Genomic DNA, 15,170 nt, shown 5'->3' on the forward strand with positions numbered 1-15,170 from the left:
TCCCCCCCCCCCTAATATACTGGTGGGTGATGGAGCAAGAACTCAAACTGACAGATGATTACGTAGCCCTAAAGACACTCACACACCCCATGCAGAGCAGCTCCATGAATTAGCACTGAATCTCAGATCGGTCAAACTCAATGAGTGCTGATTGATGTAGCCTTTTAATTAATTAAAAAAAAAAATAAAAAAAGGAAAATTATAATACTGCCCAAACTACTGCAATACTTGATGTAGACTGGAGAGTCAGCTTCCCCAGACCCCCCACTCCCAGAGCCAGCCTCTTATAAAGCCTCTCCTCTACATTTTCTGATTTCAATTTCTGGAGTTGAAAAATCCAGTAAACCCAACTGTGCCATCTCCCTCCAAAATCCCTCTCCCACAGCAATCATTTGAAAGACAGGCTAATACTTACAGGTGAGCCTTTCACATCAAAACACACCACGTCTGCTTCAACACGCCTGCTTTCCGAAAGGCTTGGCTGTGTATCTCCCAATTAGCTCCGAGCCCAATACAAGCCAACAGCAGATGAAAGGCGTTTAGCAAACACACCAAACTGCTACGGAGTCTTCCCTGCCCAGCTTCTTACCCAGCCCTGTACTTGCAGCCACCTTGCTTCAACCCTTTTTACTTATATCCCAAAAATTTGGATGTCAACACGTCAAGGGTAACAGTGTTGTCTCTGGTTGGGACTTCCCCATGTTAGACATCCTACATCCTTCTTCCTATGACACACAAGGTCCGACAGTTGCACAAGGCACTCGAGGTCACTTAGGCTTTTTTTTTTTTTAAATTATTTTTTTATTATTATTACTAACTACTACTATTATCAAAACAATGGTTAACATCCCTAGGATGCATGTTGGTCACCCTCCAGTCACTGACCACGCAAACCAGCATTCAGGTCCCAACACCAAGCACTGAGTGGAGAAGTTGTTCTTGGCAGCCTTGTCACCTCCCTTCCCAGCGAACAGGAATGGACACCATGGCAGTGCAGTAGCTCAGCCCCAGCCTGTCCAGAGCCAGCATTAACCCATTCCAACAGACACATTTGGCACACAGTATCTGTAGCCTAGCTTCCCCACCAGCAACAGCTTAATGGAAAAATCCAGTAATAGTTAAGAGTTCTCCCCTACCTACATACTCTAACTCTGATATCCAAGTAGAAACAGCAGACAGAAAAATCCATCAAGGAATCCCTTTAGGACTTGAAAAGGACATGAACTGTAGAGATTTTCAAAGGAAATTCTGCTGCTGCAGTGCCCCCACCATCAGGGGATCTCAATGAGAGACAGCACTGTAGTCCCTCCCTGAGGGATGTGTTTCTCATGAGAAAGATCACGGTCTCCCCTGGGCTTTGGCAGCCTCCAGAGCACATTCCTCTGGGGTCCCTGTTCTCCCTGATAGCAGCAACATGCCATATTTTAACCCCTGTAAAGCAAAGATCAGGTCTACAGCCCAAAGATTTCTGGCCTCCCCAGGCAATTTGCACATGGAGTCGAACCACTGAGTGACCCAGGTGCATGGTCAACACTCATTTATAATCCTTCAACCCCACTGTGAAGATTAAACCGCAGGCAGAGAGGAAGCAAGCGCTGCTGGCTGCGCATGGGAAGCTTGTTGTAGGAGCACGCAAAGGTGGATTAGTGTTCTCCAACAGCGTTATTTAGGAGGTGTTTGGGAGATCTAAGGTCCATAGGAAATGTGCTCATCCCAGGTTTCCTCTTGATCTGATCTCAAGTCCTCACTTGCATTATTTACGTGTTTTTACCCTCACTTTGTGACCTGGGGGAAAACTCTGGGGTGGGGGCTGGATAATGCCCACACACATTGCTTGGGAACAGCAAAGGATGAAGTGGTAATTGTCAGAAAATATGTGGAGAAAAAAAAAGAAAAAGGAAAATAGACAAAAAATCACTGTGCTTTAGGCAGATACCTTAGGACTCTTTAAATAAAAAGACCCTTAATTTCTAGAAATTTCAAGAGAAGTTAAAGATTTGCTATCTTTAGGGGATCCAGATTTGGATGGACTGGGTTTACTAAGGGCTATTTCTCTTGTACCACTGCTGTAAATTTTGATCCCTTGGCTTCATGGAGGTGTCTAGCATTCCCAATCATCAGCATGCAAAAGGCTTAGAAAACTACAAATAAACCTTCAACTCACATTCAGCAACACAATACCTGTTAGAATAGCGGCCCAAGGCTCTGACCTCTTTGTAAATCCGAACTTCCCCGACAAGGAAACAAGGAAACATCCCCCCGTCCCTGTCTCTGGCTCCCACCCCAGAGGATGGGGACGACTGCAGTCCCTGCAGCAGCAGTCCTCGGTCCCCACCTCGCTGTACTTGAGCTAATTCCTCTGTCAGGAAGAGGATATGAACATGGAAAGCCTGTGTAATTTAAGTAAGTAGTAAAACATCCAGATGAAAAGATTATTCAGTACATTAAAACATAATTACGGCCAGTTAGGATGTTAAAGCACAAGGATAATAATTTTAGATCTCCAGAAGAGAGAGCAGTCTGGTTTGGCTTTCAGCACAACACGTGGCGGTCGTCCACAAGGATGACAGTAGAGACACCTTTATAAAGACAGAGGAACACTCAAAGGTATTTGGCAGGGGCCAGCTTCTTCCATTTTTTTTTTGTTAAAACCTATTTTGTTAAAATAGTTCATGTCATCTGTAAGCGTGACTCTTAGGGTTGTTTTTCTCAGCCTTAAGAACGGCAGGAACCAAAGGCTTAAGAGAAAACAAGAAAGATCAACAGGAAACAACCCACACCAGTGGACCGCTCACCACTGCACTGACTCATGCAAAGATTAGATACCAGGAGCAGTTTGCAATCCTTGTCAAGCAGGACACATGGTCCCGCTGTTCCAGCGAAAAATAAAGTAAAATAAAATAATTCTTTCTTAGGGATGACTCAGGTCCTCACAACAAGCTCCCACCTCACCAACAATTTGGTCACTTCAGAAGAAGCTGGCGTGTGCCGTTACACTCACGGCACACCACCATCCCCAAAGCACTGCAGGTAGACCCAAGCAGGCAGCTTCCCACAGCGTTTTCCCACCAAGTCCCAGCTTCTGCAGCATGCTAAATTTTACCATGCTGCTGCCTTCAAAGCATCTAATCAGGGACATCACACTTCAGACACCCTTAGCCACAATAAATAAAGCTTAAAGCCATTGTTTTTAACAGGCAAGCCCCAGATCTGGTTACAGGAATAAGCCTCCAAAGGAAATGCACCCTTACTAAGAGCCTGTAACTAGGGAAGAGGACAGACACACCACCTCTTCTTCCTCTTCCCAACTCGAAAACACCACCACCAAGGGGATCGTAGATGTTTTCTTTCAATTAATGAAGTATCAGCCACAAGATCTGCAAAGGAGCTTAAACATAAACCTCAGACATACATCTTCCAACCCACCCTGCTCCCTCTCAGGGAGATTTAAAGCAAAATAAAATAAAAACCCGATGAAAGGTTAATTAAGCTACAAAACAAATGAAGACTCCGATCAGCAGCACAATTACCTCGGAGTGCCCTCCACCGGAGGAAGGTCTGCAAGAAGTGCATGCCCTTTCTTCTCAGTCCTGGAGGAGGAGGCAGCATGAGCAGGATGGGGTCTGCTCCACCGCTCGCTCACAAACACTCCGGCATCCCCAACCTCCTTCCAGCCCTGGCACTCCCTTGGTCCAGCCGTAGTGAAGTGCACCTGCTCTGCTCTGCTAATCACTGATGTGGAGTCTGGGGCTTCTCTCTCTCATTCTCTCTTCCTCTCCAAATAAGCAATTAGCATGAATAATTACAGCTCTGATAATAATACCCAGGCACCTTTGAGCAAGAGGGAAAAGACTGTAATTAACTCTTTCTTAGGGATCAGAGGAGGTTGAAACAGCGCAAGCCTAATTATCTTCTTCTGGGACGCCTCGTGGCTACTGAGAAGCTTCGGAAAGAGTGGGTGGCAGAGGTCAAGTACATCCTTTTGGAAACCTCTCCATCCAATCCGATTTTATGTGCCTGCTACCCAGGCAGTCAGATCATTAGACATGCAAATTCACACGAGGAGGAAAAGAACAACCCCCAGTTTCCCCGTTGTGTGCTTAATGGGCAACGGGCTGTCCATCCAGAGACCGCCTGCAGTATTATCCCTTAATGAATCTTTGGCCACTGAGGACTTTGGAGCCTCGTGTCGTGGCGATGTGCAGATCCTGTGTGCGATGCAGAGCCACAGCAGCAGGATGGTTGTTACCACCAACCCTGCCCAGGGCTCAGGAGACCTGACCCCAGGCTGGAGAGGTCACTGATGTCCCCCCTGCAACGGGCTCCTACCATAAACCAAGCGCAGATGCTCCCACCCCAGAGCTTTCTTCCCTCTCCATCCTCCAGGTCACAACATTAGGGGAAAAACAGGTAAATAATGCAAGTGAGGACTTGAGATCAGATCAGGAGGAGAGCTGGAATCAGCACGTTAATGTGCCTTTGCATCAAACTGGCTTTGTCCCTTTCCCAAAGCCTCTCCTGGCAGGCAGGTGGGACAGACACATATGCACATCCTGCTCCTGGTTCCTTCCAAGAAGAAAAACACGGTACATGCACCACCCCAAAAAGGAGTTCAGAGACTCAAACAAGGGACGCAATAACTGCCCCAGATTTCCCAAGGTACTGAAAGGGGGCCGGGGTTAGAATGTTTCTGTAAAATGCTCGCTTCGTGATACTGGAAAAAGTGATTAATAGAGTTATTATACAATCTTGACGTGCTTTATTTCTATTGCAGTGTCTGGAGATGTTATTAGTGTGCTGCAGTGTAACAGTTGGGTACGCTGCCCTTTAAATGCTTCAGTCTCTTATTAAAAGAGCACAGGTTTTGTTAACATCTCCTCTTTGTACTCCATTGACCTGAAATGTTTAAGAGTGGAAAAATTAGCGTGTTTATGAATCCTTATCACTAGCCTTAGAAAACCTGCTGAAATTTTTTTAGGTCTCCAAGCATTTAAGCATTAATTTTCATATTGCAAAGACTCTACATAATAATTCTTTTATTTATGAAGTCAAGGTACTCAGGGCACAGCAGAATATAATAAAGCACATTAAAATACAATAAAATATTTATTTATATAATAATTTGAGAGATTTAACGATTTTGTAAGTGGGACTTTACCAAGATGTTGTATAGAATATGTATTTTATACTTCTTTATTTCATATACTCTTATTATGGAACTAATTTCTTGAAACATGAGATGGGAAACTTATTCTTATAGACAGTCTGAATCCTACATGTTATTATGTATTTTAGCTTCCCTGTAACATGAATAGTTCCACAAGCATTAAATAGACTAAGCAACGGTATAAAGTGAAGCTTTATACTGTTGAAATGGCAATTATTAATAAATAATATGACCAATATGGCTCAATGGTTATGATATTGGGGTCTTAAAATGCTGCTTTGTTATGAAGAAGCTACACCTGGGATACCTACACTTATGATGTGACCCAAAGTAATTTCAAGAGTTGGCTGGGTTTGAAAAAGAAAAGGGCATTTTGGGCTCGAGTTTTATTTTTGCTATGATCTAAGTGCCAGGACAGCGAGTCCAGCGTTCACTCTGGATTGTTTCTAGCTTACGTATTACCCTCAGCATCTCTGACGCAAGCGGGTTATTTATGTGCTTATTAATGGACACTGGAGGTGGAGGCACACACTGTGATTCTCTGATCGGAGATGTCATTCCCACAGGCTGGATCTGGCCCCAGGGACAGGGAGGGCCCCAGTGACACTTGGCACCACAATGGTGACAGAGCTCATCATGCGGTGGTGGGCAGCCAGGGCTCAAAGGGACCCCCCCGTCACCCACCTGAGAGGTGTCTGAGGTCTTGGGTCTGCATGTTTTAAATTTTATGGTGAGGGCATGTGGGCAGAGGCCAGGAACACACATGTCTACACAACACATCCGCATAGGGAGCCCCAAAGATTTTGCACAGATTTACAGTAAGTACAGCTCTGGGAGGTCAAGCAAAACATCCCCAAGGGATCTGGCAGGGATGAGCCATTCAAAAATTATAACCTATGGGGAAACTGCAGCTCGAGCAACATTTGGAGACAGTAAATTGGTCTGCGGGTAGGGGCCTTAGCTTTAAAAACAGAGGCGTGGATGTTCAGAGGATTGAGGTTTTGTGGCTCTGTCATCTGGCTCAAAGTCTTAGAGTTGCTCTTTGATTAACACCTTTTGGTTACTACTGAGCTTCCTAAACAGCGAGTGAGTGATGCAGCCTGTGTAGTCTGCTCTATACACTCAGTACCAGCTGCCTTCGGGTGTTACTTTGCCAAAACCTCTAACGCTTTCAATTAACATGTAGCAAAACCACTCGTCATGATGTCTTCCCAACAAATAATTGCTCTCCCTGGCTCCTTTCCTCATCATTGTGAGCTTCCGTTTAATTTATGGACCCCAATAAAACATAAAGAAACCCAAGCTAATGCTTCATCAACTTCCTAAGCATAAAGTTATCAGCTTTTCCAACACCTTTGGTAGGGAAGAGAGTTGGCACTTCACTGTTTTATGGACCTGAAGGAAGGGTGGCTTGTCCAGTAGCAGACAGGGAGTTTGCAGCAGGGCGAAAGACAGGCTCATCCCCTCAGGGCTGGGGCACAAGTGTGGCCCCCCACGGCGCTGTGTTTGCCCACCCCTTGGCAGAACAGCTCACGACTACGCAGGGCGCCTGCCACGGAGGCTGAGATGAAAGGAGAAGGATGCAAACATCAGAAGAACCAGGCAGACTGAGCCGTAAAGAAAATACAACTAATTCCTTGCTAATTATTCAGACCTCAGGCCGTGCCTTATCCAGCAGTTGGGGCTTCAAGCAGGAAGCACAGCCAAGGGTACTCAGGGAGGGAAGAAGGTGCCTTCTGGAGCTGGGGGTGGGGGGCCACCGGTTGCATGTGGTCCATGGGACCTGCAGCCCCAGAGGACAGACGATGGTTCAGTTACAACAAGCACTCAGCTCACCCATTTCAAAACACAATCCCAGTAACAACAGCCACAGCACCCACTGGGCGCAAATTCACCCTACACCCATCCACACACGCGTGAGCACACGCCAACACCTGACCACAGCAGCACACTTGGGAGTGACCCCACACCTGCCCCACCATGGGCACAAGCCCCTGCTATGTGCAAGCAGGTGCCTGAGCCCTGGATGCAGAGAACTAACAAACTTCTTTGCACATGTGGCCTTAGAGAGCAAAACAAGACAACAAGCAACACTCCTAAAACCAAACGGCTGAAGAAGCTATTCCTGAGTGATTACAAAAACTTGAACTGAAAGCTGTTCAAAAGGCATCCAGAAGAGAAAGGGAAGAGTGCTGCTAAGCCTGACTCCCTAAATAAAGTCTCTCTACTGACAAGCTCACCTCCAATATGTGATTCTTGCGTCTGACTGCACCTGGAGTCAACGCCAGCCCCCATCCAGCAAGTACCCACTGGAATAAGAGCCCATGTTTGGAGGGACAGGGCACTCGGGGACAGCTCTCCCTGCTGCTCCCCGCTGACGTTGGCCCATGCAGTAGCTGGGACTGATGGTTGCCCGTGGGCAGAGCCCCGGTCCTTGCCCGGCTGCCGCGGCGGTGCCACAGGGAAAGCAGCAGCTCGGGTGGCTGACAGGCTCTTTAAGCATTGCAGCCCAGAACTCCTCCTCTGCACTTCGAGGTGGTGTGAACGGCTTGCAGGGAAAAGCAAAGAACTGTGAATCTCAGCAGAAATGGGGGCTGTGCTATTATACCCCAGTATCGAGGGAGAGGACTGAATAATTAATCACAAAAGCAACTGAGTGTTAACAAGCCGAGCAGGATCAAACCGCATGAAAGATGCAAAGCTACCCCAACCCTCTTCGGTGTGCTGACAAGCCTCATTTTAATAACTCGACTACCAGAGCTGAGAGGATATGCTACAAATAAATAAATGGATCCCAGCCCTCGATGATTTGGGCTTGTGCTGGAGATGGGCTTGACATCTCCTTTGCCAGCACGCATGGAACTCATTCAGAGAAATGCTTTGCATGGGAGAGAACTGGGAGAGCAAGGTGTCCTGTCTGGGTGGTCATTGCAAGCCCAAGCAGGCAGGCAGGGGTCTTCTTTATGCTCTCTTTATGGCTTTAAGGGAAGAGGAGACATGCATATGGAATGGAAAAAGCAAACAAATAATGCTGCTTTGGTGCCAGCCCTAAATAGCAGAGTCTGACTATGCAGAATTGAGCAGCAGTGTCCAGTAAACAGGAGCCAGCAGGGATAACAGCCTGTGCCCGAGATGGGAAGGGAACTACACGAACATGCCTAATGACTCTCCTGGATGCTCTATCGAGTCAGCCATGCTGAGGACAGAGATTTCAATCATTCACATTTTGTATTACCCTGCACACGGTATATCCCCGCACAGGCTACAGGGCTATAATATACTACTAATACTAACACACAACTACTATAATACAATTTAGGCAGTACCAGTATTAAAACACATGCCTCCCCAGCACACCACACACAGCCAACCCAGCGCAGATGCTGTGCTACACCAGCTTGGGATGGAGATCTTCAATACTAACATTCACATCACAGTCCCTTGACCTATTTTCATCAGGCTTTTTCCATCCTATGGTGAGAAAGGGTTGTGCCAACTAGGGTGAAAAAGACCATTTGGACTCCATTGTGTCAAGAGCTACAGCAAAAAGACCTCTAAATAATTACATCTTCTGCTTATACAGTGCCACAGCTTTTAAAAGAGCTTTGAGAAGTTAAACTGATAGGCAGGCAATAGGCAGAGTTCTGCAATCCATCACTCAGATGCTACAATCTGAAGGGAAATAAATGGCCCAAAAGGAAAATACAGGATTTAGGGGCATTTGTACACTCATGGCAGGATACGTGCACATACCACCTTCGGGGATCCTCTCCAGGAGTTTGTTCCAGCTGTAGTATCTTTACCCTCTAAAGTCTGAATAGACTGATTCCTGTGCAGCTCAGTGCGGGATGATGTTTCAAAGAAGAGAGTGAGATGAGCTCTTCTAAAGCATCTGTGTGATTGCAGGGCACCAGCCTCATGAAAAGACCCATGTGCTGAAGTCAGAACGATACTTCTGAAAAATCCCTGTAATAAAACACAAAGCCCTCTCTCCTCCACCATGACATCAAGATCACAAACCTTGGTTAAATTAAGGAAAGTCATAACCTAAAACAATATTAACGCTTATTGCATTTCCAATCTCCAGGCATTATTTCATAATACTCTGTGCACCAAAACACCCATATTATCTTAAATCCTGTGTGTTTTATCCGAAAAACACAACAGACTCTGAAATTACCTCCTCTGCCTGCATCTCTTACTAAGACTGGAAGAGTACAAAAAGAATTTTGCAGGCTTCTCCTCCAAGGCATGAAAGCCACAAGACACCAACAGGGTGAAGATCTACTCGGCACAAGAACCCTGCAGACAACGGGATGCTGCAAGACATGTTAGCAGCTGTGAAAGACAATATCATGGCACAGGTCGGGACAGAGAGCTGAGAAATGGTCAGCAATTCAGAATTTACTTAGACACTTGCTGGCTAGGAGAGGCTGCAACACTTTAATGATAGATGGGCTGAATATTTTGCATTTCTGTGCATAAAACCTCACTCAGCTGGAATGAGGTTGTGTCCCTTGCGGTATGTGATTTACTTTAAAATCTCCCCCGCTTCTCAGCATGGCTTTCATGTCATCCCCCCCATTTAGATAGCAGAGGCATATGTATGTGTGAGGATAGACAGGAGGGAGAAATATCTTTTTTAAACATTCATTGAGCTGGAAGTATGGAAGATGGCAGCATACGAAGGGTTCAACTGATGTGGAAATGCAGCTCTTTGAAAAGAAGGAACTGAACACCAAAACTGGTTCAGTGCAGCTAAATTGGTCCCCTAAGGGCCACTGGTAACAGAAACCTTCAGTCCAGATAAGAACAAGTGAAATATTCAGCAAACAGCATTTGATGCTTATGTGCAGGGGAAAAAAAGTGGTGCAACTGTTGGAAAATGAAAATATCATGTTACCCTAAGCTACAATAGAAGTGGCAGATAAAGGGGGTTTTTTGGAAAATACTCTGGGTGCAGCAGGGTTCTGGCAACCTGGCATTGGTAACTCCAACACCTCCCAAAAAAAACATGGTTAAAGCCAGCGATGGAGATTGTCCCACTGGTCCCATCACACCAACCCACTGGTCAGACTGGTCACGCTGGGCTCCCTCCAGGCACCACGGATCTAAGTCCCATTCCTTGCGGTGGGGAGATTCTCAGCATGGACCTGAAATGGGCCCCTAAGGAGTGACCACAGAGGATCCAGGCTCTGACCCACACATGAGTGGGACATGCATGAAGAAACTTCCTCCAATGACCTAAGGCCGCCTCTGGAGACCTGCCGCTTTGACAGGATTTCCCAGGTCCCCTTGGAGAAAAGGCAGTGTTGGATGGACAACCTTACTTAGACCCAGCTTAATACTTTAAGGCTTCAAAAGGCCCAAGCCAAATTATGGGTGTCTGATACAGGATTTGCCAAGAAGCCCCTAAACAAAACAGGTCTTGGAGCAAATCCCAGGCCAATGCAGTCACAGCATCTTTGAATTCAGTACCATGAAACAAGTTCACACCAGCCACCTGATGATTTTATGTCCCCATCCACTTCCCAGGTTTTGTTCATCTGAATCTTCTTGGATCCAAACACTCCACCCCAGGGCACCTGGGGCCTGGCTCCTGCCTCCACAGACAGACATGCGAGCCACGTACGCTTTGCCCAAAAAGCAGCTTCTCAACACCCCCACCCCGCATGAAGCAGGACTGTGCAACATGACCGCAAGACAAACACGACAACGGGCTTTGTTTTCCACTAGTAACATCTCCAGGTCTCTTCATGTGTACCCCCAAGAGCTTTTAAAGGCTGATGATATTCAGCCCTTGGGTTGAACTTTGTCTGATGCAGAGAAGTGCGAAAGGGACCAGGCTCTTGTTCTCTCATTGGGTATGGCCCAAGACTGCAGCTAATCCATCTGTGTTCACCAACAGTACGCTGCAGGGTCAGGGGCTGTGAGGGGCTTACTTCACCCCCTGAGGTTCCCAAAATCAGGGTGGACCTGGCCGCTGAGGCTTTAACCATCAGCACATCTGTGCTGCTTGCAACCTGAAACCAGCCTACTCCACTGCCCCAAATGATACCACCTTAGCTAGACAGACACACAGACAAAGCCTGAACTTACTCAACAAAAGCTCAGCTCTTGGCTGTTTTCCAAGAAAAATATATCAGAAACATTACAGTCATTTTAATTTATCCTGTGAGGGATGTTAGAATTGCCTTTTGTCATTCAAATCAGTCTGGTTTATGCCTTATCTGTATTTCTTTGGATTTTTTTTTCCAGAAAGAAATGTATAAACGGGGGTGCTCTAGTACCTGATTTCTTGAGTCATTTTAATATCTATTATTACGATCATTGCTTGAAGACAAAACTGTAAGCAATAGCTCTTTCCAGGGCAGGAAGGGAGTCCATCAGAAAACACAAGAATAGATTCAAAGAAAATACATAAGAAATGAACTGCTCAGGGAAGTAACGCTTGCTTTATGGGAGGAACACAGGCAGTGTATTATTACTATTTAAATTCCTTGCTTTCTGAAAACGTCTCATTTTTTTTTAACATTCAGCTATGTATCATAGAAACGAAAAGGAGTTATTTCTTCCTGCTTTACCAATCTGGGATGATTTTGTCAAAGACAAGACCTTGCCAGTATCTCTAGAATATAAGACCATAGGTGTTGCTAATATATGGGGACAGTGGTTGGTAAGTAAACTAAGTGGCCACTATTTCATTTTCCACTATTTTATTTTCCAGCTGGGATCACTGAACAGATATTGGATAAACCGGTGCTCAGCCTTGGAGCCCTCACTTACAGGCAGAGGAAGAATTACTTCAGGAACAGAGACCTGTGTTATTGGATTCATATCTCTATGTGCATTTCTTGTCGCACTGGCAGCAGATCTGAGGGGGGAAGTATTTTTGTGTCTTGCAAAAACTGATTTTTTTTTTTTTTTTCTGTGATGATACAGAGGCTGTACATATCATAACTGATAACCTAAAATAACTTGAGATGCCAATTCCAGCTCCAGATCTAAATCAGGCACATGGGGGATCTGAGCTGGGATCTCTCTGCTCATGTGAATGTCCTGACCACACAGTCATTGCCTGTTTCTCAGGAAAATGTCTCTTTCTATTTAGACTGACTGTGGTTAGAAAGCTCATCCTGGACTCAGGAAGGAGTTTCTAATGGCAGATATATCAGAACTCTGCAGATCCCATGAATGTCTGGGTTCTGACTCTCCTTTTAACTAAAAAACTCCCAAGTACCTCCATTTCTTAGGCCACTCACATAGGTTGCAATAGACCTGGGAAGAAATTAAACAGGGAGGAAGATTCTGACTTCCTCACTGCCAGTTACATTCCTGATTTACCAAAACTTTAAAAAATATTCAAAGATATTATAAGCAAACAAGATATAAGAAAGCAGAGAGAGAGGAAAAAAAAATAAACCCAAGAGTTATGTGCAAAGCCTTTGACTGAAAAAGGATGATACTTCCTCTTGGTTCCGTGCCAGTCAGCAGCGAAAAGGCTGCATCTTCTCATAGAAAAAGCTGAGTCTCTAGTAACTTCATGCTTAGGCTGAGGTACCTTGGTGAAAAGTGTGCTCTCACACAGATATCTTAGCAAGTATTAGTTTTTAATCACTTTTTTTTTTTTTTTTTTTGGGTCTTTGGCCCCAGTGCAGTGGATGCTGATCTATCCAAGGCAGTACAGAGTACAGTCACAGCAATAGCAATTGTATGAACCAAACTGCTGCAAGACTCTGGACAAACATCCAAAGCACGTTTTCTGCTCAGGCATGCTTTCTCAGTAGAAAAAAAGAGTGTGTATGAGGAGAAAACATTATCTCATGACTGTTCCTCTACAGTCCAATGCACTCAGATGAGAAGGGGCGTATTGGCTGTGAAGACAGACCATTTATCTGAAAAGGCAGTTAGTTTCCATTTGGTTTTGTGTTTCCTGAAATAGATTGTAAAAAAGGAAATGCAGACAGATGTCTTGGGGATTGATAAAATATGTGGCGATTTTGTAACAACCCTTCCCCTGCATCCTCCCACTATCAGTTATCAAGTCCTGAATTACAGACTGCTGTTGATTTCCACAGCTTTGTGTGATTAGTCTGGCTACTCCCCGTAAAAGCAAAAGAGCAAGAGGGAGAGAGAGAAAAGGAAACTGCTCACAAAAAACTAGGTTACAATAACCCTAAGGATCCTAGTGAAACCAAGGAGAGAAGTTCAGCACCAGGCTGCCAGCCTGGGCAAGGACACAGCCCCAACTCCAGCGTGTCAGACCCCCGGAGCCTCAGATCCAAAATGTGCTCAGAGAAGAGTTTTTAGAAAGCCTTATTAGAAGAAAATAATGGAAAAAAATTTTTTTCAAGAACTTAGACCTGAGGATGGTGCACATGGTGCTATTTTCCTTCACCTGAGTATGGTGGGATGCAATTAGCTCAATACAACAGAGACCAAAGCGAATGGAGGGATCCTGTCCAGAGCCCATCCCGACACACTCTGCAAGGAGACAGATCACTCCTCTTACCCAAGCTAAGTGAGCCAGCGTAACGGATCGGGGAGGGAATGGAAAGCTAGAGAAGCGCTTCTTGTTATTGGTTAACTGCTGCATTAGGAGAGCAGCTGGTAACCACCAGATTTATTGGAACTTATTGAAAAATGACCTTAATTTCAGCCTACAGCAAGAGTCAATATTGTTTAGCTTTCTGTTTGTATCTGTAACTCATAAAAACATTTTTTGGTCAGATTACAAAAATATAAAATACAGACTTTTATACCTTGCTAATATCTATAGCCTTATCATCATCTCAGGACTCCACCAGAGTCCGAACACTGAAACCTCATTTCACATTACTTTTGTCCTCTTACTCCTCTGCAATGCACTGTTAAAATACTTTGCTAGTTAATAAAGCCATTTCATTTCATCCATTGCCATCCAAAGTAATTCCATCAAAGTATGAGATGAAAACCTAGTTCCTTACCAGGTATTTACACTGAGACAGGATAGAAAGCCTAGATCTGCCAGAAGGACATAAAACATCCCAGACTAGTAGCATCAGTCTATAGATAGTTCCTGCCTTTCTAGCTCCTGATTTTTTGATATCTTTTTTAAAAATTTTTTGTAGGTGAATATAGCAGAAAGAATTTCAGGAAAAAAAATATTCATTTTTACTAATGCAGGCTTATAATTTTGTCTAGTTGCTTCAGATTTCACACTGGAGGCACAAAGGAGCCTGGTGGGAGCCCTGGATTTTAAGACTTTCACAAGGAAGGAGAACAGCTTTATACAAAATTTACTGGAGGTGCTGTCCTGGTTTTGGCTGGGATAGAGCTAATTGCATTTGGGGTTTTTCCTTCCTTCTTAGTAGCTAGAACAGTGCTGTGCTTTGGATTCAGTGTGGGATTTGATATGAGAAGAATGTTGTTAATGCACTGATGGTTTTAGCTGTTGCTAAGAGATCAAGGACATTTCAACTTCTCCTGTCCTGCTAGTACACAGGTACACAAGAAGCTGGGGTGGGGGGAACAGAGCCAAAACAACGGACCCAAACTGGCCAGTGGAATGTCCCAAATTATCTAACGTCTCGCTCAGGATATAGATAAGGGTTGATTGGGAAGCACCGCTTGGGTTTTCTGGATGGTGGTTTCAGAATTCTCTCTTCTCTGGGATTGGGCTGGGCATCAGTCAGCGGGTGTGAACCATCACACTGTGCGTTACTCATTTGTATTTTCTGTTATTACTATTATCATTTTTATTTTATTTCAATTATTAAATTGTTTTTATCTCAACCTAAGAGTCTCCTCACAAAAACAGTTAAATGTCAAACCACAATATCATCTGAATTTGCATTTCTTTCTCTCACATACTCTACACGTTGGCCAGTGGTGACCTCGTGGACCTAACAGCTTTCCATATTCAAGGCCTGATTTTTCTCTATATAACGACACAGATTAAATGTCATCTGAGTCAAGGAAATTTTTCTTCATTCTCCAGAAGGCCTAGCTGATCCTTTGAGCC

The 15,170-nt window shown here is 44.8% G+C and overlaps 1 protein-coding gene across 6 annotated transcripts in view; it reads right to left on the minus strand.

The window, feature by feature from the left end:
• Positions 1–15,170, minus strand: part of GRIP2 (glutamate receptor interacting protein 2) — a 286,822-nt gene that overhangs the window by 111,296 nt on the left and 160,356 nt on the right. The window contains exon 1 of one of the 6 annotated variants that reach the window (XM_026857407.1): positions 3,531–3,609. The exons of the other annotated variants lie outside the window; for them this stretch is intronic. Within the exon in view, the coding sequence (XP_026713208.1) occupies positions 3,531–3,609 (79 nt within the window). Of the gene's footprint in view, positions 1–3,530; positions 3,610–15,170 lie in introns of those variants that run through there. 6 annotated transcript variants of the gene reach the window in all.

The sequence above is a fragment of the Athene cunicularia genome (assembly GCF_003259725.1).
Source record: "Athene cunicularia isolate RWA chromosome 12 unlocalized genomic scaffold, athCun1 chr12_part1, whole genome shotgun sequence".
NCBI lineage: Eukaryota > Metazoa > Chordata > Aves > Strigiformes > Strigidae > Athene > Athene cunicularia.